This window comes from Tursiops truncatus, chromosome 2, assembly GCF_011762595.2.
Source record: "Tursiops truncatus isolate mTurTru1 chromosome 2, mTurTru1.mat.Y, whole genome shotgun sequence".
Lineage (NCBI taxonomy): Eukaryota > Metazoa > Chordata > Mammalia > Artiodactyla > Delphinidae > Tursiops > Tursiops truncatus.
Genome location: NC_047035.1, coordinates 158,249,707 through 158,276,867, shown reverse-complemented (window position 1 = coordinate 158,276,867; position 27,161 = coordinate 158,249,707). Strand labels below are relative to the sequence as shown.

Genomic DNA, 27,161 nt, shown 5'->3' with positions numbered 1-27,161 from the left:
ATACTCTTCATAACTCATTACTGATATTTGAATACACATAAAATAAGACTATATTTTCAAAAATCTTACAACAACCATGTAGGCAAATTTAAATTTAAAAATTTGTAAAATATAATATTTACTTTTCTTTCAAATATTATTCATTATAGCCTAAGTATTATATTCAAAGGAAAAATGAGCACTAAAGAATATTGAAATTATACATGTATTTTTCAGAACATACTAGTGTATTAACAAGTCTCCTTTTATAGCATAATCACGGGAAGTTCAATTCCCATATAATTCAAGCATTCAGTCATTCAATTACTCACTTAAAAGTTAAGTTACACACTTCTATTTTGACTTTCACTATGAAATTGGTTGGTTAAGGTGAATCTCCATCTCCAGATTAGAAATCTCACAATTAGAAGCCCTAATTCTGAAACTACCTTAAAGAATAATGATTAAATGAAGAAAATCATATATAGATAAGAATATATGTATTAAAAAATTACCTTATCCAACGCACTCATAAAGTGCTGATCACCATTCAAAACAGTGTTGATAAGCTGAACAAATTTACCATGTACTTCCAGAACTGACTCCACAAATAGTGTTGGCATCTAAAAATATGAAATACAAAGTACAAAACCACATTTTAAGAAGTTCAAGGGTATAATTTGGCTTAGTGAAGAGTTGTTTAAGAGTAAAGTTTTCCCTAAGCAAATAATGTTACACACGACACACACCCTCAAAAAATGTTTTTAGCTAAGACGGTCTTTAAAATCTAAAACTTTGATGTTGAAGTTAGCTGTCATTCAACACTGGAAATGCAGGACTGTAGTTCCTCTGCTAGAAGAACCCATGGAAAAAACACTTCTTTCTGGTGCTGGAATTCTGTATCTTAAGTGTAACAAGATACAATCTCAGAACTACCAGGCCTATCACTTTCATAGAGGATTATGTAAATAAAAACGGCCTTCAAAGGCACTGAAGGCTGAGAGAGAGAGGAGAAGTTAAAAAGCCATTATCTGTGAAAACTGAGACCCCTAGAGTTGGGCAGTACAGTTCCCCACATCTCAGAGAGAAGAAATACCTAGTAGTGCAAAAGTGAGTTTTCATTCTTAATGGAGATAACTATGAAGTTAGACCTAAGACTTCTAAGTCAGCTAAAATTATCTGAGTCTCCTACAAACGCATTCTCTTGTATTTGCATCTCCCAGGCCTTGACACCAAACTCTATGCCTCTGTGCCCAATGTCATTCCACACCCTGAATCTGTAAAACTAATATAAACTAAGAAACCTAATAAATAATACAGGCTATTAGATGTAAGCAATATAAATTAATAGTTTTACAAAAAATGGGAAAGCTTATGCATTGCTGTGGCAGGACATAACATCTAAGAATTATCTGCCAAAGACAAATAAACCTACAACTAAGGAGATCAGCGTTTAATAAATGCTCCTGAACAATGAGGTCTATACACAGATCACTGCATCACAGGAGGAGCAAACAGCTCTACATAGGAAAGAGAAGTGACATGTGATGTCATGTCTATCTTATTTGTCAACCATCACTAGTAAAAACAAAGAAGGTGGTCCAACAAAATTTGACAATAGGAACACACTTTGATAGGCGACACCTTATTGTAAACAGTAATTTAAATGGCAGGGAACTCTTAAGATGGGGATTAAGGATATGAAGGTCACTGCTGGGTATTTTGGGTAGTAAGCATATATTTAGGGAAGATAGTTTTAATCCAAATTTGCTTCCCGGGCTATCAAATCCAGGGCATGTAAAAGGAAATCAAATTGTAAGTTGTCTATATTATCACTGATTAATACCATTACCACTACAACTAACTAAACATTAATGCCAGTTACACAGAAACAAGACTGTTTAGAAACAGCAAACAGGGACTTCCATGGCGGCGCAGTGGTTAAGAATCTGCCTGCTAATGCAGGGGACATGGGTTCGAGCCCTGGTCCAGGAAGATCCCACATGCTGTGGAGCAACTAAGCCCGTGAGCCACAACTACTGAGCCTGCGCTCTAGAGCCCGCGAGCCACACTACTGAGCCCATGCGCTGCAACTACTGAAGCCCGCATGCCTAGAGCCCGTGGTCTGCAACAAGAGAAGCCACCGCAATGAGAAGCCCGCGCACCGCAACGAAGAGTAGCCCCCGCTCACCGCAACTAGAGAAAGCCAGCGCGCAGCAACGAAGACCCAACACAGCCAAAAATTAATTATTAATTAAAAAAAAAAGAAAGAGCAAACATACTTTTCTGTGAGAAATTAACAATTGCTAAATGAACACGACAGTGTGTAGGAAGAAGTTTATCTTATTCACTGATTTTCTAATAGATAATTCCAAAATGTGTCCAACAACTTCTAGGTTTGAACATTTTAATAAAGACGTTTCATTTATTGGCATGGTAGGACTTTTCTTTCATGCTTTTAAACAGTAAAGTCAAAAGAAAAACTCCATGATAATCTGATTAAGAGAAAAATTTTCCAGTTCCTTATGTAACTCACATTTTCCTGAGTAAGATTACTGGTTGCTCTAAGGCCCTCATCATGGATATGATTTTGCAGCTCCTGAATCATATGAGGTAAACCAGTGGACACAGCACGGAGTAAGACATACATATTTGCCATGTCTGAGGGGAAAAAGAAATTTATTATTAAATTTCCAAATAGTTTAAAAATGTTTTTAATATAATAGGTAATATATGGTTCCAAATGCAGAATTACAGAAGAGTATGCAGAGCCAGATCCCCACACCTTTCTCCCAATCACCCCATCCTCCTCCCCTGGGAAAGCAACGTTGTGGTTGTTTAGTATCTTCTCAAAGCTGTTTCCTACCCATTCAAGCAAATACGCTATTCTTCCCTCTGCCCCTTTTTATACAAATAGGGTGGGTAGTGTATTTCAGGTACTATAAACAACACTTTAACTTAGAGATCTTTTTACATCAGTACACAAAGCATTTCCTCATATTTTACAACTGCTTAGCACTCCACTTTATGGCTACATTACAACAATTCCTTAACAATTGATGGGAATTTGGTTGTTTCCAATCTCTTGATATTGCAATGTTACAATTAATAATTCTGCATATGGGCAAGAATATCTGCAGTATAAATCCCTGGAAGTGGGACTGCCATGCAAAGCTTAGTCTTGCAGAAGGACCTTCTAGACAGAGCTCCTAGTGGCCAGGAGCTCCCTTGCCAACAAATGTGATCTTTGCACTGAGAGGTGGAAAATGATATCTCAGTGTAGTGGGTTTTATTTTAAACTTTTTACTGAAGTATAACACACACACAGAAAAATGTACAAACCATAAGTGTGTATCTCAATGAATCATCACGAGTGAACCCCCCTCCCAAAGTTATCACCACCCACAGTAAGAAAGAGACATGACCTCCACTCAGAAGTCCCCTTCATACCTCTTCCCAATCACTACCCCTCCTGTTCTTCTGCAACGGTAATCACTGTCGTGACAGATTAGTTACTTACTAAACTAAACCAAACCGCAGGTTCAGTTTGCCTGTTTTGAACCACTTATACAAATGAAATCATACAATTCTTTCATGCTTGGTTTCTTTGGTTCAACATGTTCATAAGGTTCACCTGTGTTGTATGAAGCTATAATGTGTTCCTTTTCACTCTCCTATAATATTTTATTGTGTGAATATGCAGTACTTTAATTCATTCTGCTGTTACTGGACATTTGAGCTGTTTCCAGTTTGGAGCTATTACAATGTTGCTGTGAGCATGCTTGTGCATGTCTTTTTGTGCATGTGTGCACGCATTTTGGGCGGGGGGTTGAACACCTATGAGAGCAACAGCTGGGCCGCAAGAGAAGTGTTTGCTCAGCATTAGCAGTCGCTCGCTGGCAGTGTTTCAAGGTGGTTGCATTGATTTATACTCTAGGTCCAACATATAACAAGTTCCTGTTACTCTATACACTTCCACACACTTATTATTTTCAGTCTTTCATTTTATATCAAAATGTGACTAAGTACTGATACCTTAGTTTGGTTTTAATTTGCATTCCTCTGTTTTAGTGAGATTGAGAGCCTTTTTATATGTTTATTGGCCATTTGGATAACCTCTATTCTGCAGTGCCTGTTCAAACTTCTTGACTATTTTATATTTTGGACATAAACCTTTTTCGGGGATTGCAAATATATAACCGTATGACAGCCTTTTTTTTTTTCTTTTTGAGTTATAATTGACATACGTTAGTTTCAGGTTTATAACATAATGATATTGGTATACACTGCAGACTGATCACCACAATCTGTCGAGTTAACATCTGTCACCGTACATATTTACAACTTTTTTCTTGTGATGAGAACTTTTTTATTTTATTTTTTTCATTAATTTTTATTGGAGTATGGTTGCTTTACAATGTTGTGTTAGCCTCCACTGCACAAGAAATGAATCAGCCATACACATACAGATATCTCCCCCCTTTGGGACTTCCCTCCCATTTAGGTTACCACAGTGCATTAGGTAGAGTTCCCTGTGCTATGCAGTAGGTTCTCATTAGTTGTCTATTTTATACATAGTATCAATAATGTATATGTGTCAATCCCAGTCTCCCAATTCCTCCCACCACACCCCTTTCTCCCTTGGTATCCATACCTCTGTGTCTCTATTTCTGCTTTGTAAATAAAATCATCTATACCATTTTTCTAGATTACACACATAAGCGTCATTATACGATATCTGCGAGAACTTTTAAAATCTACTCTCTTAGCAACTTTCAAATACGCAACATGGTATTATTACCTATAGTCATCATGCTATGCATTATTACATCCCCATGACTTATTTTTTTAATAACTGGAAGTTATTAAACCTTTTGACTCCCTTCAGCCATCCTCACTGACTCTGGCAACCACCAAGCTCTTCTCCGTATCCATGAGTTCACGTGTTTTATTTTTTAGATTCCATGTATAAGTGAGATCACACGATATTTGTCTTTCTCTGTCTGACTTATTTCACTTAGCACAATGCCCTCGAGGTCGATTCATGTTGTTGCAAAATAGTAGATTTCATTTTTTTTTTTAATGGCTGACTGATATTTCTGTGTGTGTGTGTGTGTGTGTGTGTGTGTGTGTGTGTGTTTATTTTCAGCCATTCACCTATCAATGGACACTTAGGTTGTTTCCTTATTTTGGTTATTGTAAATAATGCTGCAATGAACATATATGAACAGGGTTCATATATTTTTTGGGGTGTTTTTGTTTTCTTTGGATAAATGCCCAGGAGTAGAATTGCTAGATCACATCATAGTTTTATTTTTAATTTTTATCCCACAACTGTACACGATGGTTCCCTTTTCTTCACATCCTCGCCAACATTTGTTATTTCTAGCCTTTTTGATAACAGTCATGCTAACAGGTGTGAGGTGATATCTTACTGGGGTTTGGAGTTGCATTTCCCTGATGATTAATAATGTTGAGCACCTTTTCATGTACCTGCTGGCCATCTGTAAGTCTTCTTTAGAAAAATGTCTGTTCAGATCTTTTCTTTTCTTTTCTTTTTTGTGGTACGCGGGCCTCTCACTGTTGTGGCCTCTCCCGTTGCGGAGCACAGGCTCCGGACGCGCCGGCTCAGCAGCCATGGCTCACAGGCCTAACCGCTCTGCGGCATGTGGGATCTTCCCAGACCGGGGCACGAACCCGTGTCCCCTGCATCGGCAGGAGGACTCTCAACCACTGCGCCACCAGGAAAGCCCTGATCTTCTCATTTTTCAATCAGTCTTTTTGCTATTGAGTTGCATGAGTCTTTTATATATTTTGGATATTAACCCCTTATCAGATAAGTGATTTGCAAATATTTTCTCCCATTCAGTAGGTCACCTTTTCATTTTGCTGATGGTTTCCTTTGCTGTGCAGAAGCTTTTTAGTTTGATGGAGTCCCACTTGTTTATTTTTGCTTTTGTTGCCTTTGCTTTTGGTGTCAGATTCAAAAAATCATCACCAAGACGGATGTCAAGGAGCTTATCGCCTTTGTTTTTTTCTAGGAGTTTTATGGCTTCAGGTCTTAGGTTCAAGTGTTTAATTCATTTTGAGTTAATTTTTATGTAGGATATAAGACAGTGGTTCAGTTTCATTCGTTTGCATGTGGCTGTCCAGTTTTTTCAAAAACATTTATTAAAGGGATTGTCCTTTTCCCATTGTGTATTCTTGGCTCCTTTGTCCTATGACTGTCATTGTGATGCTATTTTGATGATCCAATGGTCTTAATGGTTTTTTAATGATCCAAAGTTTTTAATGATAAAGTAGTCAACTTGAGCAATCTTTCCTTGTGGTTAATGCTTTCTGTGTCTTATTTAAAATATTTTTCTCTACCTCCAAGGTCATGAAGTTATTCTCCTATATTATCTTCTGGACGTGTTACTGCTTTACATTGAGATCAAAAGCCCAAAATGAATTGATCGATTTTGTATATGGTGTTTGAGGTAGAGATCAAATTTTGCTTTTTTCCCACATGGATATCCAACAGACCTGGCGCTGTGCGTTCAAAACACTATCCTTCACCCACTGCTCTGCAGGGCTGCCTTAGTCTTAAATGAAGTATCTACATATGTATGGGTTATTTCTTGGCTTTTTATTTTATTCCATTGGTCTCTTTGCCTATCCTTGCACCAACGCCTCATATTCCTAATTACTGTGGTTTTTACAAGTCATGCTATCCCGCAGTTTTCGCATCATACTCTTCAAAATTGTCTTGAAGAGTAAGTATAACTTTCAGAGTTTCAGAGTTTAAAAAAAGAATCTTGGGTTTTGAGAAGATTGCCCTGGATCTATAAATCAATGTTGCTTTCATGAATGTTTAGTTTTCTGTGTAGGTCTGACACATATCTTGTTACATTTATTCCCTGCTATTTAAAAATCCTTATTGCTTTTTTCTTAAAAATTCCATTTTATTCACTGCTTATTGTTAACATTTCATTGTATTTTCATTTTGTATTTCCCCTATTTTGAGTGAGACTGAACATCTTCATATATTTAAAATCTATTTATATTTCATTTTCATGTTCTTTGTCTTTTCTCCTCTTATTTACTAGAAACTCTTAATGTATTCAGGAAATTAGCCCCTGTGATTTTTAAAAATGTGCAAACATATTTTCCCAGTTTTTCTTTTGACTTTAGAATACAGTTTGAAAATATACTTTTCCAAAACAATCTTTTAAAATAGATTATGTAAAAAGGCATATCGAATATTTTAGAGACTATTACTTAAATATGCTGGAAGTCTAAGGTAGCTGGAAGATGATGTAAAAAGTGGGTTTATAATTTAATTTCTATTCACATTGATGTTTGGTATCACTTACCATTTTTTTTCTCTTGTCGGATGATATTATGACATTCTGCATGTAAGAACTGTAAGTGGTCTGCTACCATTCGTTGCTGACATTCATGAATTACTTTAGTATATGAACTTGGATGTAAGTATTTTCGACATCGAATTTCTTCATCTTTTAATCTACCTAGAACCTTTAGAAATATATTCTTACAGTCAGAAACTACTATGAGAAAACACCTGTAATATCAATAAGTAACTGACATGGCAAAGTAACTTACAAATAAGAATTATATAACTAATTTAAACTCACATTCCATAAGTCATTTCAAAATTTTATTAAGCTGCTAGATGTCACCTACATTTCAGCACTGTCTTATGAACAGCACGGTCTTATGAAAAGTTAAATGGTCTGCATTTTGCCCTCATTTATTGACCCCAATCACCCTACATATAGACAACCTATATGCAATAGGAAACATGGGTAAAGATCATTAAAAACCAGAATAGGTGGTCACTTTATGAATATTTAACTATCAAACTAGAAAGTAATTTACATCAACTGGATCATGTAGATTAAGCTAATTACTTTATGTTGATTCATCTTACAAAACAAACAGTATGTACATGATAGTAAACTATCGCATTAAATATTCCACTAAATTTTTTTAAAGTAAAAAAAATTTAGTCATAGTCAAATATTTCAATCAAGATCTTTATTAAAGCTTATCCTATTAAAAAACCACTGAGGTACAAACAATACACTGGTTAACATCAACAAGAACCAGATAATAAAGATAATAGCCAGAGAATCTGGCTAATTTCTACCTCAAAAGAAAAACAGACCTAGCCATGTTTAGTATACAAACATGACTTTAACCTGCTTATGGATTAACTAAATAAAAAAGGAATTAGAATGTGGGTCTGAGGGAGGCAAGGGAGGATGAGAAAAGGAAAAAAATAAAATAATGAAAACGGGGGGCAGTGTGCATATCAATAAAAAGTAGATTAAGTTTGGAGTGCCTCAATGCAGGGCTTCAAATAAACCACCTGTAGCTGGCAGAAAAAGCCAAAACTAGAGGAAAGATACAGAAAGGGAAGTAGGAAGGCCATATGAATTGTCTGTTAATTAAATGACCTATTCTTATAAATGTTATTTCCCAAATATAATCTCCAATGGCCTTCCTTTTAATAGTTTGAGATCTAGTTTACATATAATATGATTCACCCATTTAAAGTATACAATTCAGTGGTTTTTGGTATATTACATTATTAGTTTTTTTAAATTGTGGTAAAACATATGTAACATAAAATTTGTCATTTTAACCATTTTTAAGTGTACAATTCAGTAGCATTAATTATATTCACAATGTTGTGCAACTGTCTATTTCCAAAACTTTTTCATTACACCAAACAGAAACTGTGTAACCACTAAGCTATAACTCCCTATCCTCCCCTCCCAATAACTTCTAATCTATAATACTTTCTGTATTATTTTGTCTATTCTGGATATTTTATATAAGTGGAACCATACGATGTTTGTCCTTTTGTGTCTGGCTTATTTCACTCAACATAATATTCTCAAAGTTAATCCATGTTGTAGCATGTGTCAGAACTTTATTCCTTTTTAAGGCTGAATGATATTCCATTGTATGTATACACATTTTGCCTGTCTTTTCAACTCCTGAAAGGCATTTGGGTTGTTTCCATTGTTTGCCAACAGCCTGTTTTTGAGAACCAGATATAACGAGGAGAGTATGTATCCCTGATATTCTGTGTGTACTTCTCAGGATTGGATCTAGAACCTTTAACAAGAATCTAAGATGTAAAAAGGGCTAAGTGCTAAGACCCACTGACTTAGTGTAGCCTGCACTTAACGGAGGAAAATGTCCTAGATAACTTCCTCAAGGTCCCAGAGCTAAAGAGTGACAAAGCATGAAAAGAATTAAACAACTCAGACTTCTGGACCTGGGCTTTGTGGAATATTCACCATTGTATCATATCAGTAAGTACTGATATTTCCTGACCTATGGCCTATGGAAGCCTCACTACAGCTATTCCACTTGAAACATTTTACCTTTTCTTAAAAAAATATATATTTATTTACATATTTATTTGGTTGCACTGGGTCGTAGTCGCGGCAGGCGGGCTCCTTAGTTGCAGCATGTGAACTCTTAGTTGTGGCATGCATGTGGGATCTAGTTCCCCACCCAGGGATCGAACCCAGGCCCCCTACATTGGGAGTGTGGAGTCTTAACCACTGCGCCACCAGGGAAGTCCCCATTTTACCTTTCTTAAAGGTAAACAAACTAACAAAAATCATCTGATAATAAAATGCTTGAAATCCAACACTGCTGATGAAACAATCTAGTTAAAATTTCTAACATATCTTATCTGATGACTGAATTTATAATCTCACTATTCTTTTACTGAGAAAATATACATGGAATTATAAATATGGTTATCAATGTGTTGGTTTAATGATTAAAATTTCTCGTGGAGGTTTTTCTCAGCCTTCCACAAACTTAACAGACCAAAAAGACCAAGTATCTAGAATTATTATATTTTTACTATTTTTTTCCTTCCATTTTAGAGGAAGATAAAACCCCAACCCTTAGCTTTTGTACTTACCCTATTCCCTTATCTACTAAGCACAAAATATAGTTTATTTTGCCAAGAATATGAATATATATTAATTTTAAAGACAAGCAAATCTAGCAATCAGGATTTTATCAGAAAGCATCAACCACAATGAAAACTGGAATAGCACCTTTTCTATGGAAAATGCCATAGCAGGAACAATGATTTATCAATAGGTGTTGTACATTAACTATAACTCAGTGTAATGATCAAAAAAAAAGAACTTCTTCCACCAAAAAAATATATTAACTAAGATAACTAATATTAAATAAAACCATGCCTGATATATAATAGATGATGTAGGTAACATAATGTTTTCTTACCTTTTCCATATACTGTGAGCAATTTGATTCTTGTAATAAATTTGAAGCTTCTTGTTTGTAATACTCTCCTGTTTCAGTCAGGAAGGGAGACTCAAAGATTTCCTGATAAAACTAAATAAATCAATTAAATCATATTTAAAAAATTAGAACAGGCAACTTAAGAAATTAAAGGTCTAATTATTTATGTTTTTAAAGGAGGCTTTTTACCTTTAAGGGGAATTTTTTCTTATACTGTTCAACATGAACAAAGGAGTTAATAACCCCATGGATTACTTTCTGGTTTGGGTCTTCTCCACCACGATCACTAAAACAAGGTATAACACAAAACATTCTTGAGAATACAAATATCTATGGGAATATACCAAAGTATGCCACAATATGGCTGCTTATTCTATTGGTCTAATCACATTATGTATAAAGCATTTTAAAGGTCAATGCACACGATGCTTAAAAACGATTTTTCATATTGCAGCTGAATTAGTATTTATGATAGTTTATGTACATATTAGATTTCAATAAACAACAGAAAAGCTTAACTGTAAAATTAAAGATACTATGTTGACACTAAGATGATACTTCTTCAATTTTAATAAAGTAGCTATGAGCCTATCAATTCAAGACTTTAAATACCCGTGGTTAAGAATATTTGAATTTCACTCACCACAAACTCTATTACTAGAGGATGTGGTCTGAGAATGCAGTCTTTGAACCATCACAAGTATGCCTACAGTAACCTGATGAGACTCATTCCTCAAAGGTACACTCTAATACAATATATCGCTCATTAAAATGACTAATAACTGTTGTTCTCTCTCTAAGAGGTCTGCCAGAGCCACTGAGTTGCTTTCATTTAAGCACAAAGTTATTTCTCTACTTAGAAATTTAGTGAGATATGTTTTAATATTTCTATATTCTGTTACAGTTACAAAGGGATCTAAAATCATCTCAGTTATTCATGTGACATTTTGGTAAGTTCCTACCTAGTCAAGGGTACTACTGTGATGCAAGTCTTAATCACAATAAGAAATGAAGGTGAAGTTTGGCTTTTATAATTACATAAATAGGAAAATGAAATAGGAAAAAAATAAGAGTGGACCTAAGGCCACAGTAAAACGGTCTGGCTCTGTGTTGGAAGTTTCTGACTCCAGTAATAATGCTCAACTCAAACCATTATACAGTCAAAGGTTTACCTTTCCATGGTAATCTTCCACCTCACTTTAAAATATTTTTTTTCTTTGAATTAATAATTATTTTACAAAGAAAGCAACAGAAAAATATATTATCATCATTTCCTAGTAAAATCTTCTGGTTTTCATACTGGGATATAAAGATTTTCTAACATTTAAGAAAAGTATTGTGGCAATTACCTTTATATATCAGTGTCCCTCCCTGCCTCTGCCTCCCTCTAATCCTCATTCTGTCTCCCATTAATTATCTGGATATTCTGGGAAAAGTTTGTTGTGCTTGAATTAATATGGCTACAGTCCTTCTGACAGTCACAGAAATGTAGTTACAAAGTCTACATTTTGATATAAGAACTAACAAGAACGATGAGTTCATACAAGGTGACACATGGTGAGCTCCTTTCCTCTGCTGACCTTCCCTCTTAAGCCCAAATTAAATCTGCTGAAATAATGATATAACCTATTCCATTGATTTGGAGCGCATCACTTTTTGCCTTTTAACTTTGTCTGGGACCAAATGAAAATCAGTCAAAAGTGAGAAATATCTAAATATTTGGAAAATCAGGTTACCTAAAATTATTTTCATGACCAAATCCTACTGTCCCTGCTCAGCACCAGGAAAACGTCCACTGCTGCTATTCTCAGCACTCCTGCCATTTGTTTCTGACCCCAAAAGGCCCAGAGAAGCGGGAATCAGGTAAGGTAGTGCCTAGAAAGAACATCGACATTCCTACTGCTTAATAACTAAATTGTCCTCTCCTGTAAGAAGAACATCTGAACTCAGAACTCTTAGGCATAATTATTCAATTCACCATACACTTTGATAACTGCACAAAAGGTACAATAGAAAATCATTGTAATTTATTTCTATTAGGCTGACAGATAATGAAAATAAACTGAAATGATGCTAAGTTAGTACTATATAAAAGCAATGACTAAGCTGGTTATCTGAATAAGCTCTGGTCTCATCTAAGAACAGTGATCCCAAGAGACGAGGCTTGAGAAAAGAATATGAAGAATTTTTAAAATATGGCTCATTATTTGATCTTGACAGAGCTAAGTGGAAAATGCCTACAACAATCATAATGAAATCACTCAGCTGGGAGGATGGGAACTAATAGGAATAGTTTATTGTAGCCCCTAAGACCAGGGTTTTGGAGTCAGACTACCTAGGTTCAAGTTCTGGTTGCATTAATATGTCACCTTGTGCCGGTGCTTATTAACCTTTAGTACTCAGAGATGTCCCCTTCTGTAAAGTGGGGGTAAGAAATGTATGTACTCTCACGAGGATATGGTAAAGATTATGCATAATCCAAGAAAGTACGTAGCACAGTGCCTGGTACATGAGTAAACCATCAATAAGCTAGTATTTTAAGTACAGATAGGCGCAAAAGGGAAGCATTTTCAATAAATTAGAGAGGAGAAGAAAGCTAAGAGACCAAAAAAAGCACTAACTGTGATTTTAAAACCAAGGCATTTTAGAGAGCAGACCAGGTTTGTGATGGTCATTAAAAGTTAGGCTGGAACTCTCAAAAGTCCTGATTCTGATATGTGACAATGGGTAAATTAATCTCTTGGTGAAACTCCCATTCACCCCCTATGATTAAAATGAGAATATGGTTCCAACAAATTAAATGCAGCCTCCTGCTCTCACTCCAAATCTGAGAAGTGACAGGAAGGATACTTTTTAACACTCCATTGTTGGCTGTAGCCCTTGGACCTGTAGAAATTGAAAAAAAGAGAATGAAGACTAGACAGCACAGAAAAACAAAATTACGGACCAAAATGCACAAGAGAAAGAACTGCTAAAGGGAGGGGGTGGAAGATAGTGAAGGAGGACAGGCAAGAAGTGGTGTTACTGAAAGCGGGCTGGCACAAAACCAGCAAGGTCATCAGCAGACTAGCTGCTCTGCGTGTCCCTGCAGGAGCAGTGAGTGTGGTGCCACGAGGAAGGGAAGCGCCTGCGCCCAGACTGCCCCCAGACTGCTCCCAGACTGCCCCAGACTGCCCCCAGACTGCCCCAGACTGCCCCCAGACTGCCCCCAGACTACGCCCAGACTGCCCCCAGACTGCGTCAGACTGCCCCCAGACTGAGCCAGACTGCCCCCAGACTGCCCCCAGACTGCCCCCAGACTGCACCAGACTGCGCCAGACTGCGCCAGACTGCTCCCAGACTGCGCCAGACTGCCCCCAGACTGCCCCCAGACTGTCCCCAGACTGTGCCCAGACTGCCCCCAGACTGTTCCCAGACTGCGCCAGACTGCGTCAGACTGCCCCCAGACTGCCCCCAGACTGCGCCCAGACTACTCCAGACTGCGCCAGACTGCGCCAGACTGCCCCCAGACTGTGCCCAGACTGCCCCCAGACTGCTCCCAGACTGCACCAGACTGCCCCCAGACTGCCCGCAGACTGCACCAGACTGCTCCAGACTGCGCCAGACTGCCCCAGACTGCTCCCAGACTGCGCCAGACTGCTCCAGACTGCTCCAGACTGTGCCAGACTGCTCCAGACTGCTCCAGACTGCGCCAGACTGCTCCAGACTGCACCAGACTGCGTCAGACTGCGCCAGACTGCCCCCAGACTGCCCCCAGACTGCTCCAGACTGCCCCCAGACTGCCCCCAGACTGCGCCAGACTGCGCCAGACTGCTCCAGACTGCGCCAGACTGCTCCAGACTGCACCCAGACTGCGCCAGACTGTGCCCAGACTGCTTGGCCCCAACCCCAGAGCACCTCAGGAGGCACTGGAAAATCAAGGAAACAGTTCACCTTCAGACTGGCAAGACTTGATGAGTAGTAGAGAAACGGGTTCCCATACTCTGCCTTTGGAAGAACAGGTACTTTACAGAGGGCAACATTAATTCTAAATGCACAAACTCTATGGCTCCAAACATCTGCACCTGCGCATGACAGAACCAAGAGTTGTAGTAATGGAAAAGCTGGAAACAACCTAACAGACATTACTAGGAGAAGAGTTTAAAAACTGAGGTAGAGCCATACCAAATATTATATAGAGTTTAGGAAGAATGAGGAAGATCTCTACGTACAAACATAGAAAAATTATCAAGATATAAACCTGAATTTTAAAAGAAGTACGTCATAAATGATTTTCAGAAGTTAGAAAAAAAGAAAAAATTCTATACTTAAAAAAAGAAAACAGAACAATATTCTGTATTGTATCCTGTATCATATTTATTTCTCTACATAGATATAAAAATTCATAGGAAAAGGTTTGAAAAGACAGTTAGCCAAATGATAACAGGGATTACCTCTGTGGAGAGGAAGATTGAGGAAAGGATCTGGAACACTCAAAGGTTTTCAAGAATGCATGTACATGTCATTTGTGTATTTGGAACTAAGTTTTTCACTGAGTAGCTGGTACCAGGTCTGGGGAAGAAAATGTACAAGATAAGCCTGGAATACACTGACATACTAGATAGCAAGAAAGTTATCAATGATGACTAGGGTCACTTCAAAAAGGCTCTGGCACCAACTATCCAAAGAGAGGCTATTTAAACTTTAATAAAGTTAGACAATGAATAGGAACAAGTCAAATATAAAGTCTATAAGTTTCATCACAGTATGTTGGAAAAAAAAAGCTAATTGGCCACTTTTTGAACATGACAGCAAACCAACTCATTATCCTGACAACTGGGTAAAGAAAAGAAAAGAAACAAGCAGTTATTTCGCCCTTTCTATATGATAACCAAATAGTAGATAAGGGTAAGAATATTTTTATAAAATTTTTCAAGTTAAAAAATGAAAACCGAATGACAGAATTAAGGTGGCAACTTTTTACAAACCCCAATACAGTAAAAGATGTCAGCATTTAGCATCAGTGGCTGCTTACATCAAAAAAAGAGTGAAAAATCAGACATTACCAAAGAACAAAATATCTTTGGTTTTGCCGGCAAGAACCAACCTGAGTCTGAGTAAAACACTGAACTGCCAATTTACAGGAAACAGAGGACAAAGAAACACGTATAAATGGGCCTCATGCATGCAATCAGCAAAATCCAGACAGTGGTAAAGTCTAAAGATCAAATGGCCAGGATTCATGAACAAATAAGTTACAAGTTAAAAAAAAAAGGGATGGAGGAGAAACCTATTGATTAAAAGATGTGTTAGATTAGAAGTCTGGGCACAGTCTGGTGCAGTCTGGAGCAGTCTGGGCCCAGTCTGGCACAGCCTGGGTGTGGTCTGGAGCAGTCTGAGGGCAGTTTGGCGCAGTTTGGGGGCAGTCTGGGTGCAGTCTGGGAGCAGTCAGGTGTAGTCTGGAGCAGTCTGGAGCAGTCTGGCGCAGTCTGGGGGCAGTTTGGCGCAGTCTGCTGCAGTCTGGGTGCAGTCTGGAGCAGTCTTGGGGGGGCAGTCTGGGTGCAGTCTGGGAGCAGTCAGGGTGCAGTCTGGGCGCAGTCTAGCTCAGTCTAGCTCAGTCTGGGCACAGTCTAGAGCAGGTTTTTTTAGGATAGACAAGACTAAACTACAGAGTCTAGGAATGCACACATGGGTGAAAAAACCATAAGGAAATAGAAGAAAGTGATTGCCTCAAAAGTTGGGTAGTGGTTACTATGGGAGAAAGGGAGGGGATAGGACACACACAAGGGTCTCAGGGGAGGCTGGCATGGTTCTAGTCCTTAACCTGGGTGGCAGTAACAAGCACATTCACTTTATAATAATTCATTAAGCTGTACGTTTGTGTTGTATGGCCTCCTGTATCTATATTTAATTTTACACTAAAATGATACACACACACAGCAAAATCCCCAAAAGTCCAAAAGAAAACTGTTATAACAATATTAATATGTGACAATACAGAAAAAGAGCACAAGATAAATAAAGTTACTACATAACAATAAAAACAATTAACCATGAACAGAATAACCCTGATATTTATTCAACTAACAACAGAGCCTCAAAATTCATAAAACAAAAACTAACAACTGCACCGATGAAAATCCATAAATCTAAAATGAGCTGGGAAATTTAAAACATCTCTCAGAAACTGAGATACAAAAGAATAAAAACTACTACATTAAATTTTATTTATTTATTTTGTTTGTTTGTTTTTGCTGTACGCGGGCTTCTCACTGTTGTGGCCTCTCCTGTTGCGGAGCACAGGCTCTGGAAGCGCAGGCTCAGCGGCCATAGCTCACGGGCCCAGCCGCTCTGTGGCATGTGGGATCTTCCCGGACCGGGGCACGAACTCATGTCCCCTGCATCAGCAGGCGGACTCTCAACCACTGCGCCACCAGGGAAGCCCTAAATTTTATTTTTATCCAAGATATTTTTCCTCAATGAAATCTATAATTTCTTAACAGTTAAGAAATAGAATAACAAACATATGAACATGCCAGAGAAAACACAAATCAGCCATAGCAGCCTATGTTATAGATTGTTCCTAATTCAAAGGGAAAGAAAGAATTTTATTTATAGTTTTTATTTTGGGGTTTCTCTGGTGGCACAGTGGTTAAGAATCCACCTGCCAATACAAGGGACATGGGTTCGAGCCCTGGTCCAGGAAAATCCCACAGGCCACGGAGCAACTAAGCCTGTGTGCCACAACTACTGAGCCCAGGCACCACAACTACTGAAGCCCGCACGCCTAGAGCCTGTGCTCCGCAATAAGAGAAGCCACTGCAATGAGAAGCCCGCCCACCGCAACGAAGAGTAGACCCTATTCGCCGCAACTAGAGAGAAAGCCCACGCACAGCAACTAAGACCCAATGCAGCCAAAAATAAATAAATAAAATATTTTTTAAAAAATTTTAAAACTTAAAGTTTCTACTTTTGTTCAAAGACTACTTGACACTAGAAAGTTAACTGTGGAGCTACTGGAAAAAAGGAAAGCAATTCTGAATCCATTTAGCATTAAAAAGTCTGTGTTTTCAACAGTATCTTTAAGCATCTAAGCAAATCCTTTTACCTGCATTTAAAAATGTATCTACTTTCTTCTCTCTAATTTCATATTCTTACACTGTAACATTTAGATCCACAAAGTTACAGCATTTTATTTATTAAAATTAAAAACAATGTTAGGTTGTTACTACGCTGAAAGCCCCAATTGGCAATTCTACTATTTTATTATAAAAGACAAGTTATTATATGAATAGAATTACTTTTATCTTTCCTTAGTGAAGCAGACACTGTGAAAAACATGCAGATACACAACCTATGACTACATCACTTGTATCTTTCTTCCTTATATAGAAGGAGCACTTTTACTTTTGGATTATCAATTAAATTTTATGTGTACAGATTTCATGATACCATGAAGAAAATTCAACAATTGTTTCATTGACTCTCTTAAGCAAACAAAAAAATTCTGCAACCTACATTCCACTTTTAAATCTAGTACTTCACTGAAACAGTTTCTCTAAAATGCATGAAGCTGGGATTATTCCTGTAGCGCTTATATACCTCAAAAGAAGCCACCTTTATAGAATACAATTAATCAAAAAAAGAGCCTGGATCTAGTCTGTACCTTAAAAGCAGAGGATACATGGTCGTTTAGCCTTTTACGTCACTTTATGTTGCTGTCTTGTTTTCCTGCCTGTGACCTTTTTAGACCGTCTTTTCTGATCTACAGAAACCCTACTCCACCCAATACAACTTTTTTCAAAAGTCATGAAATTGTATTACAGTTTACTGAGCATTTCAGCATTCATGCCTAGTAAGAATTTTCACTTAGCAGAACATTTTGATTTCACAAGAAAAAGTCCTCTATTAGCTTGACAGATAACTTTACCTCTTTCAAGGCTGAGATGGCCCTCAACTTTGTGAAATCTTCCAAGAAGATCAACACACTACCTGTGAGTTGGGGAATTTTTATGATCTGTATATTTCTCTTACAATAAGAAAATGAAGGACAGTTCTATGTGTGATTCTATACAAAAACTCCTAGAGATGCAGGTGATGGTGCAGCATAAAATATACCTCTGCACAACCAAAGTTACATTAGGAACTACTCTTTTCCTAAAGGTGCTAACCAAATTAATTCATCTACTGATGAAGCTAAGAGCACACAGTGAAAAGATGGAGAAAGTATATTACTTGGGTAAAATAAAGAACAATTAACTGAGGTAGGGATTATCTAACCCAAGTTGTAGGAAAAGAGCTGTATCATTAGTATCAGATAAGCACCTGAGCGGTGGAAGCAAGCATTTTAGCTAAAGGACAAGTGCTTAAGAATCACAGGGCTAAACAAACGTAAAACCCTGGGAACAGTTTTAAAGCAGCAGTATCTAAAAAATGTTGACGTCCAAGGGTAAACAGTGTACCAAGTACTAAATATATTTAAGAACTAGGAAAGACACATGTCTTTTCTTTTAGTAACGCTTGGCTATTATGATAAAAAATAACCTCTCAGACTACATTAAATAATGTTAGCACTAAGGGAGACCTATCTAGGCAGGAATAAAACCACGTCTATCTGTTAGGGATTGCCGGCATGTCATTTGTCCTTGCTCTGAAATCTTTTCACTGTATAATCCTCTCCACTTCATCTCACCTTTTTCAATCTACTTTTCCCAGTGCTCTGGGCAATTTACCACTCTCTCATCATGCTTTACTGTCACCCTATCTGTCCATGATATCTCACATGACAAAGGGTAAATAGATGTTAAAGCAATGTAGCAGAAAGACCCAAATTGGAAGCTTAAAGACATGGAGTCTCTTTCCTACCTACATCAAGTTCAGTAAGTCATTTTTCCTTATTGAAGTTCAATTTGCTTACTTATAAATAAAACCTGCCTGGCCTCCTTGAGATCAAATAAAGAAAATACGTGTGAAAACACTAGAATACTCAAAGCATTATAAAACCAAAATATATTCATCATTAAGCTCAAGTACTGGAGCTAGGAGTGGAAGAAACATTCTGCGGATTGAAATGACAGGCATCATGGATTTAGAGTTAAAAATTCCAGATTTGAATCTCTGGAATTAAGAAGATGGGAGCTGAATAGAGCAACACAACTGTAAAATGGTAAACTGTACCAATCACCTAGGGTGAAGATTAAATGGGATTCACACGTAAAGTTTTTAGATCACTGCTTGGTATACAGTTTCCATATTTTATTATTATTATTAAGCCTTAGTACCTTTAGCTGTAAAATGTAAGATAATACCTACCTAATAGAGTAGACATAAAAAATAAATGAGATATTAGTAAAGCATGTTGAATAATACTTTAATGGAAACTGATTTTAACAACAAAACCAAAACAAGTTGCCCTAATGTCTCTAAACATATAGTCCCTATGTCTTTTCCAGAATTAGTATCCTACTGTTGTATTATTTTTCTCAGTTATATTTTCTTTAATTTTTCATAAAATTCATTTTTAACAAGTTAACAATCACACTTAAGGAAAATTTACTAGGTTGGATCAAAATTATATTAAAAGAGACATTTCGGGGCTTCCCTGGTGGCGCAGTGGTTGGGAGTCTGCCTGCCAATGCAAGGGACACAGGTTCGCGCCCTGGTCTGGGAAGACCCCACATGCCACAGAGTGACTGGGCCTGTGAGCCACAACTACTGAGCCTGCACATCTGGAGCCTGTGCTCCGCAACAAGAGAGGCCGCGGTAGTGAGAGGCCCACGCACCGCGATGAAGAGTGGCCCCCGCTTGCCACAACTAGAGAAAGCCCTCGCACAGAAACGAAGACCCAACGCAGCCATAAATAAATAAAATTCTTTAAAAAAAAAAAAGACATTTCATTAAAAGCGCATTTAGAAAATTATAACAATATTTTCATTATACTTTTAACGTAAAATAGCTGAATTCTAAGTCAAGAAGAAAGCTAATATTTCTTAGCAAAGGAAATTATACTAGAGCCTGTAACTCTCGTTGGACGTGTTCTTTTAGTCAGTCATAGTTCAGTGGAGAAAGAGGAAGGAAGAAAACTGTTCCACCCTACTGCTTCACTACTGCCTTTCCTCTCTCTCATCACCTTTGGAAACAGTAGAATCATGAAAAGTGTGAGTGACCATTTTTAAAAACCAAGTTACTAACTCCTACCACATATTTTCTATTTGGTGTTAACATTAATTATTAAAATAGTCTCTCCTTTTGTGGCTTTTTTTCTTAACCTCTTATTTCTTATTAGGAGCCCCATAGTAAGAACAACGCTCTGCTTTTTTCCTCACATAAAAAACTCCGTATTTGGGTCTTCTTAATGAAAGCAGTTTCAGAGGGACTTGGCCATTATCACACAGCAATTCACTGGTCTACAGCATTCCTTTCACAGTAGTTCCAGTCACCTAAAATTTATCTGTGTGAGCGATTTCAGTTTCGGATTCCCCAGAGCTGAGGTCTAGTAAGAATCTTCTAGGCCAGAGCTGACCAAGAATGTTCTACTCTGGACTCCACAGGATAACTTACTTGGTGCCAAACGTTATTCACACAGCAGTTAGGTAAAGAGTCAACCACTCTGGGCCATGAGGACAGTGGGAAGCCCTTTTCTCATAAATTTACCTCACAAGTTAACTGATTATTAAGGTGACCAACAACTGGAAGAATCTGTTTTCCTGAGTAGGTTATTGTCATCAGGGTTTCAGCTGAGAATATGTTCAAACAACTCAGCACTGCCTACAAGATCCAAGATGTTTCAGGATTACAAAACAAGTCACTTCCTTCAGGGACTTATTTATTTACTAAGCATATTAGGTCATAGTGAAATGTGCCCCCCAAAACCAAAAGATTATAAAACGATTTTAAAATATTGGCATTAGAATGGAAAATGAGGCTTGTTACAGTAAAACGAGGCCTATGTGCAGTTGACAGCCATGCAACCGTTCACTATTTTAGACCATTTCAAACAGCAAATTAGAACTGACTCAGGAAGATCAATGTCAGTACTCACTTTTTGATTTCTCGGAGCAGCATTCGGATGAGGATGGTCTGAAGTGGTTCAACCATCAATTTCCTCCACATATCCAATGCTAGCTGCCAGGAAAAAGGAAAATCATCAAGGCTGAATTACTCAGTATTTGATTTAAACATCTGTTCAAGACTTCTTTTAAAAGTAAAAACACCCATCAAATGAAGTATTTATAACTCTACTTCAAAATTCAAATAAAAATTGAATATAAGGAAAATAAATTTCTAATTTAAAATGACAATGACTATCATATCAGACTTGTACAAACAACGGAATTAAGCTTTTATCATTAATTGAAAATCTTACAGAAATAACTGATTTGTATAAAACCTTAATTTATTGATTGTTAAATGCCCAATATTAGGGAAGGGCTATAGACACCAAAACTATAATGGAAACAAAGGAGTTATGTTAAATAAAATAATGTGATTTGGCTGTTGGCTGGTTTTTGAAATTATAACACCTCTCATACAAACATAAAAGAATAAGTCAATTTAAAGAATAATAAAATAAACATACCTGTATTCAACATCCAATTTAAGAAATACGACTTCACCATTACTGTTGCCCCAAATGTCCTCCTCCTTTCTTTCCCCTCAGAGATTATCACTATCCTGCGTTTTGTGTTAAATCATTCCCTTCCTTACAGCTCTACCAAGTGTGTAACTATCCCCATATGATATTTTTGAAGTTGACTATTTCTTTTTTTTTTTGGCCGCACCACGTGGCATGTGGGATCTTAGTTCCCCGACCAAGTATCAAACCCGTGCCCCCTGCAATGGAAGCATGGAGTCCTAACCACTGGACCACCAGGGAAGTCCTGAAGTTGACTGTTTCTGACCTTGATAACAAAATCACATTGTATGCTCTTCCATGTATGATTTTTGTTTTGGTTTGTTTTGTTTGTTGTTATTTTTAAATTTATTTTTTGTTATTTTTTAATCTTATTTCTTATGTATAATTTTTTAACTGTAACTTATTGAAATCCAACCAAATTGATAGCGTTTATAGTTCAATCATTGGCATTGCTATATAGTATCCTCTTGTATGAAGACACTATGATCAGCTTTTACTTTCTACTGCTGATGACACTGTTTGTGATCCCAGCTTTTGCCACTGAGAACACTGCGGCTGTTCCTGTATTCACCTTCTGGTGGTCATAAGCAAGCGGTTCCCTGATACACACCGACGAGTGGAGATGCTGGCCGACAGGAGCCGTGCAGCTTTACTAAACAAAGCCAAGTGGTTTTCCACGTTACACTTGAAGCCAACATCCTGACAACAACTGCTACTGCCAGGCTCCGGTCAGACTTTGCCAATGTGATGGACATAAAATGGACCTCCTTCACGTTTTAACTGGCAATTTCCTGAATAAGGCTGGACATCTTTTTATGATTTTTGTGCATTTCAGTTTTCTTTTTCCTCTGTAAACTGTCCATTCATCTCTTTTGCCCATTATTCCATTAATGTTTGTCTTGCTCTCAATGCGACCTCGTAGTTCTTTATATATCGTGGAAATTAATCCCTTGACAGTTTTACATATCACACTTTGTCATAGTTTGTGACTTGACTTTTGAATTTCTTTACAGCATTTTTTAAGTAAAAATATATTATATTTTAATGTGCTCAAATTTATCAATCTTTTCCGTTATTGTCTGCATTCTTGTGTCTTTTAAGAACTCTTTTGCTCCCTAAGGTCAACCTTGAGGAGATATGTGTGCTCCTATGCTGCCTTCCAAAGTTTTCAAGTTTTGCCTTCACATGAAAGCCTTTAAACTCCAATAAATTTTTCTCATACAGAGTACAAATTATTCCAGTATCAAAAACTGATTGCTCCTAAAAAAAAAAATTGATTTCTCCTGTTTCCAACGTAGCTGCATCCACACAGGTATGATTCTGTTTTTAGTCTCTCTACTGTTTCCCTGGGATAACTTTTTTCTGATCACTGGTAATTTTATAAAAATAAGTAAAAGCATCTGTTTTCCCACAAGGAACAATCTTCAGGTTTTGCCTTCTTTTTCTTTTTCATTAGCACAAAGAAGATAATACATAAGAAAATGGGATTTTATAGCTGTAGTAGGAGGGCAAACTGGTAAAGCCTTTGAAAGGCAAGGTGGCAGGGCTATCAAAGTTCAGGCTGTGCTTTGACCCAGAAAATCCACTTCCCGGTACTCACTCCATGAAAATTTCTGCTCATGTACCAGCAGATATATACACAAATGTAACTCCATGATTGTAAGATTTCTGTTTACTTTACTCATTACCATATTCCCAGCATATAGTACAGTGTCTAGCACACAGAGGGATTCAAAATATATTTAATAAGTGAACAAATGAACAATGATGTTCACACAGTATTGTTTGTGACAACAAAAAAATGAAAACTAAGGGGAATAGTTTAATAAATAATTAATAATTATTTGATACCCCTACTTGTTAAACAACAGGCAAGAAATACAAGTTGCAGAATTTTATGTATGCTCTGATGTCAAAACTATTATGTGTGTATATATATATTTATATGTAAATGCGCAGGTAAAATTCAGAAAAGATATAAATCTAATTGTTTATAGTGATTTCCTCTGGGAAGAGGAGTGGGCATGATGGCGTTAGTGATAAGGAACGATTATAAAATAAAACATTCACTTATAATCCTACAAACTAAAGCAACTGCTATTAAGATTCTGGTATTTCCCACTGATTTGTTTCTCTACATCCTTTCCCCTCCACAGCTTTATTCCTATTAAACATATAATGTTGTGTCCAAATATTTTCAAAAACCATTTTCCCCTTTGTTGATGTTTCTATGAACTGTTTTCTACTAAGTTATCCCTTTGCCTACTTTCATAACAAAATCATATTGTATATAGTCTTCTATGTGTGATTTTTATTGGGTATTGGAAATTTAGACTGTTAGCCCATTAGTCACCCTTATTAATGACTGCAAGGAATACTTTTAAACATTTAAACCGTTTTTTCCGTATTAGTTTTGCAGTACAAATTACCAGACGTGGGATTACCTGGTCAACAGGTATTGAACATTTTAAAGTCTACTGAAAGACACTGATAAATTTCTTTCTAAAAGGGTTATTCTAATTTAAATTTCTACTAATGCTGCATCTTAGTTGTTTATTTCCTTCACTGACACCCAACAAAATTTAACATTAATTTCTCTACTTTGTTGGCATCTGCTTCCCCATGAGGAGAGCGGACCTTCTGTCTGTTCACCATTGTATCCCCAATGTCTGGCGACTCGATAAATATGTACGACATGAATAAAAAAACACTGCACTAGGGCTTCCCTGGTGGCGCAGTGCTTGAGAATCTGCCTGCTAATGCAGGGGACACAGGTTCGATCCCTGGTCTGGTAAGATCCCACATGCCACGGAGCAACTAGGCCCGTGAGCCACAACTACTGAGCCTGTGCGTCTGGAGCCTGTGCTCCGCAACGAGAGGCCACGACAGTGAGAGGCCCGCGCACCGTGATGAAGAGTGGCCCCCGCTTGCCACAACTAGAGAAAGCTCTCGCACAGAAACGAAGACCCAACACAGCCAAAAATAAATAAATAATTTTTTAAAAAACACCGCACCAGAGTATTTCTTGCATAGTCAGTATATGTTTTATATATTATAATTTTCCACATTTAAATCTGAACTGTACCTCAAAAATTTGAGTGAATTGGTTGAACTGCACACTTTATTGTTTTACTCTGAATTTCTTAAATTTTTTTTTTTTTTTTTTTGCAGTACGCGAGCCTCTCACTGTTGTAGCCTCTCCCATTGCAGAGCACAGGCTCCGGACTTGCAGGCTCAGCGGCCATGGCTCACGGGCCCAGCCGCTCCGCAGCATGTGGGATCTTCCCGGCCCGGGGCACGAACCCACGTCCCCAGCATCGGCAGGCGGACTCTCAAACACTGCGCCACCAGGGAAGCCCTCTTTAATTACTTTTTAAAGTTAAAATAAATTTGTTGCATCCACAAATTTGTGTTTCCTCTCTTGTAGGTTCTCTTTTAAGTCCATGTCCTTCACACTTTTCAACTGTAAGAGTCTCAACATTTTCTAAATATTTTTTATGAGATTTTTCATACAGCAGAACTATTAACCTTCTGTCATTCATCCATCATTAATTTAACTATTAAAATAATACTCATCACATCTTTTCTGTTCGTCTCATCTATCCGAAGATTCTTAGGAAATCATAACAGTATTTCATTTACTTAACATTCAGAATATTTTTTTTTCCCCTTTGGCCACGCAGCTTTCAGGAACTTAGTTCCCCAACAAGGGATCGAACCCGCGTCCCCCTGCATTGGAAGCACAGAGTCTTAATCACTGGACCGCCAGGGAATTATTCCCTAGGATGTTTTAAATCTTGACAATTTTAAGATAGTCCACTCAGTGTCCTTAAGAAAAGGACAGTGAATCAAATTTCCTCAGTATATAAAAACACTCTTATGTTTGCCAGTCATTTAAAGAATGTCCTACCTCCCCTATCTCCATAAGTGGTTCATTCATATCTACACCACCATAACCATACTGAAGGTCAGCTTCTGTCAATTTATTCTTTTTAATAAACTGGGTGTTGAGATACCTGAAAAACAAACATAATATCAATAGACACTGTCAAAATCAGTAGGAAAACAAGTAACGTGCAACTTTAGAGCAATAATTTTAGGGTTATAATCAACTGTAGAGTAGTTCAGTAATACATCCAAAAGAAACTAATTATATATAAATTAGAAATATAATTTTTAAAAAAGATAAAAATTACCAGCCCAACTCCCTTTGCTAGGCCCTAAGAGACAAAGAGTAAGACCTCTAGAGTGGCAAAAAAGAAAAAACCCCTATTACCGCAGTCTCACTTAAAAAAACTCAGGGGTTTTGTTCTAAAACTTTCCAATACTCTTATAGCTCAACAGCTCCTATCCAAGGGTCAACCCTCTACAGTCTAATTTGCTCATTCCCGGATTCTTCTTGTTAAATAAGCCAAGTTCACTTTGCAAAGAATTAAACAGAAAATGGTTAAAAGATCAAAGTCAAGAAAGTTCTCTATATTTTATCACCATTAAATACATAACTTTTCATTTTTAAACAAACAAAAAAATCACAATCAGTAGGTGAGAAAATGCAATAGATTGTTACAGACAGTAAGAAGTATGGGCAAAACTGACAGACTCAAGATCACTTTGTCTACCAGGGGTAAACAGCTTTATAAAGAAAGACTAATAACTATGATGAACTCTGAGAACTACTAAGATGAATAAAGAGTTCTAAGATTAAATAAAATGTGTACAAAGGCATGTAATATTCAAGCATCACTTTTCACCATCCCAGATTTCACCACAAGGCCTTTAATGCTCAACACCTAAAACTATTCGTTTGACAGCTTCTGCCAAGGTGAAAATAGCTATTGACAATACAAGTATTTAGGCAACAACCACAAAATCTCTGTATTAAAACACACACTTTCCCACGTTCACTGAATCAAAATGAAAGGTCTGCTGAATGTTCAGACAACTGAAACTGCAAGCAAAGAAAACAAAAATTTCAACTGCATAACTCCACTGACAATCCTAGCAGACGATGAAAAATAATAAAGCGCTACGGCCACCACCACTTACACAAGTTCCCTCCCACATTCACTCACTTCCAGCTCTGGACTCCAGGGCTTACAACCTTGGTGCTCCATGTGACATTTTAGTCTCTTCTGTCCACTGGTTACAAAGCCATTTCCTTCAAAATATCATTTAGCTTTCCCTTCCATTCTCACTGTAACCCTAATAATTTCCTGATGTGCTTCCACCACGCCTTCCAGCTGAGAAAAGGGGAACAGGACTG

The 27,161-nt window shown here is 37.4% G+C and overlaps 1 protein-coding gene across 4 annotated transcripts in view; it reads right to left on the bottom strand.

Annotated features, from left to right (window-relative positions):
• CUL2 (cullin 2) overlaps positions 1 to 27,161 on the bottom strand; it is an 81,129-nt gene that overhangs the window by 18,035 nt on the left and 35,933 nt on the right. For 3 of the 4 annotated variants that reach the window (XM_019933343.3, XM_004322181.4, XM_004322182.4), the window contains exons 5-11: positions 25,809 to 25,914; positions 21,305 to 21,387; positions 10,474 to 10,570; positions 10,267 to 10,377; positions 7,335 to 7,497; positions 2,516 to 2,640; positions 495 to 602 (exon numbers count right to left, since the gene is read on the bottom strand). In XM_019933343.3, the coding sequence (XP_019788902.1) occupies positions 495 to 602; positions 2,516 to 2,640; positions 7,335 to 7,497; positions 10,267 to 10,377; positions 10,474 to 10,570; positions 21,305 to 21,387; positions 25,809 to 25,914 (793 nt within the window). The remainder of the gene's footprint in view (positions 1 to 494; positions 603 to 2,515; positions 2,641 to 7,334; positions 7,498 to 10,266; positions 10,378 to 10,473; positions 10,571 to 21,304; positions 21,388 to 25,808; positions 25,915 to 27,161) is intronic. The other variant, XM_073801601.1, reaches the window with a different exon arrangement.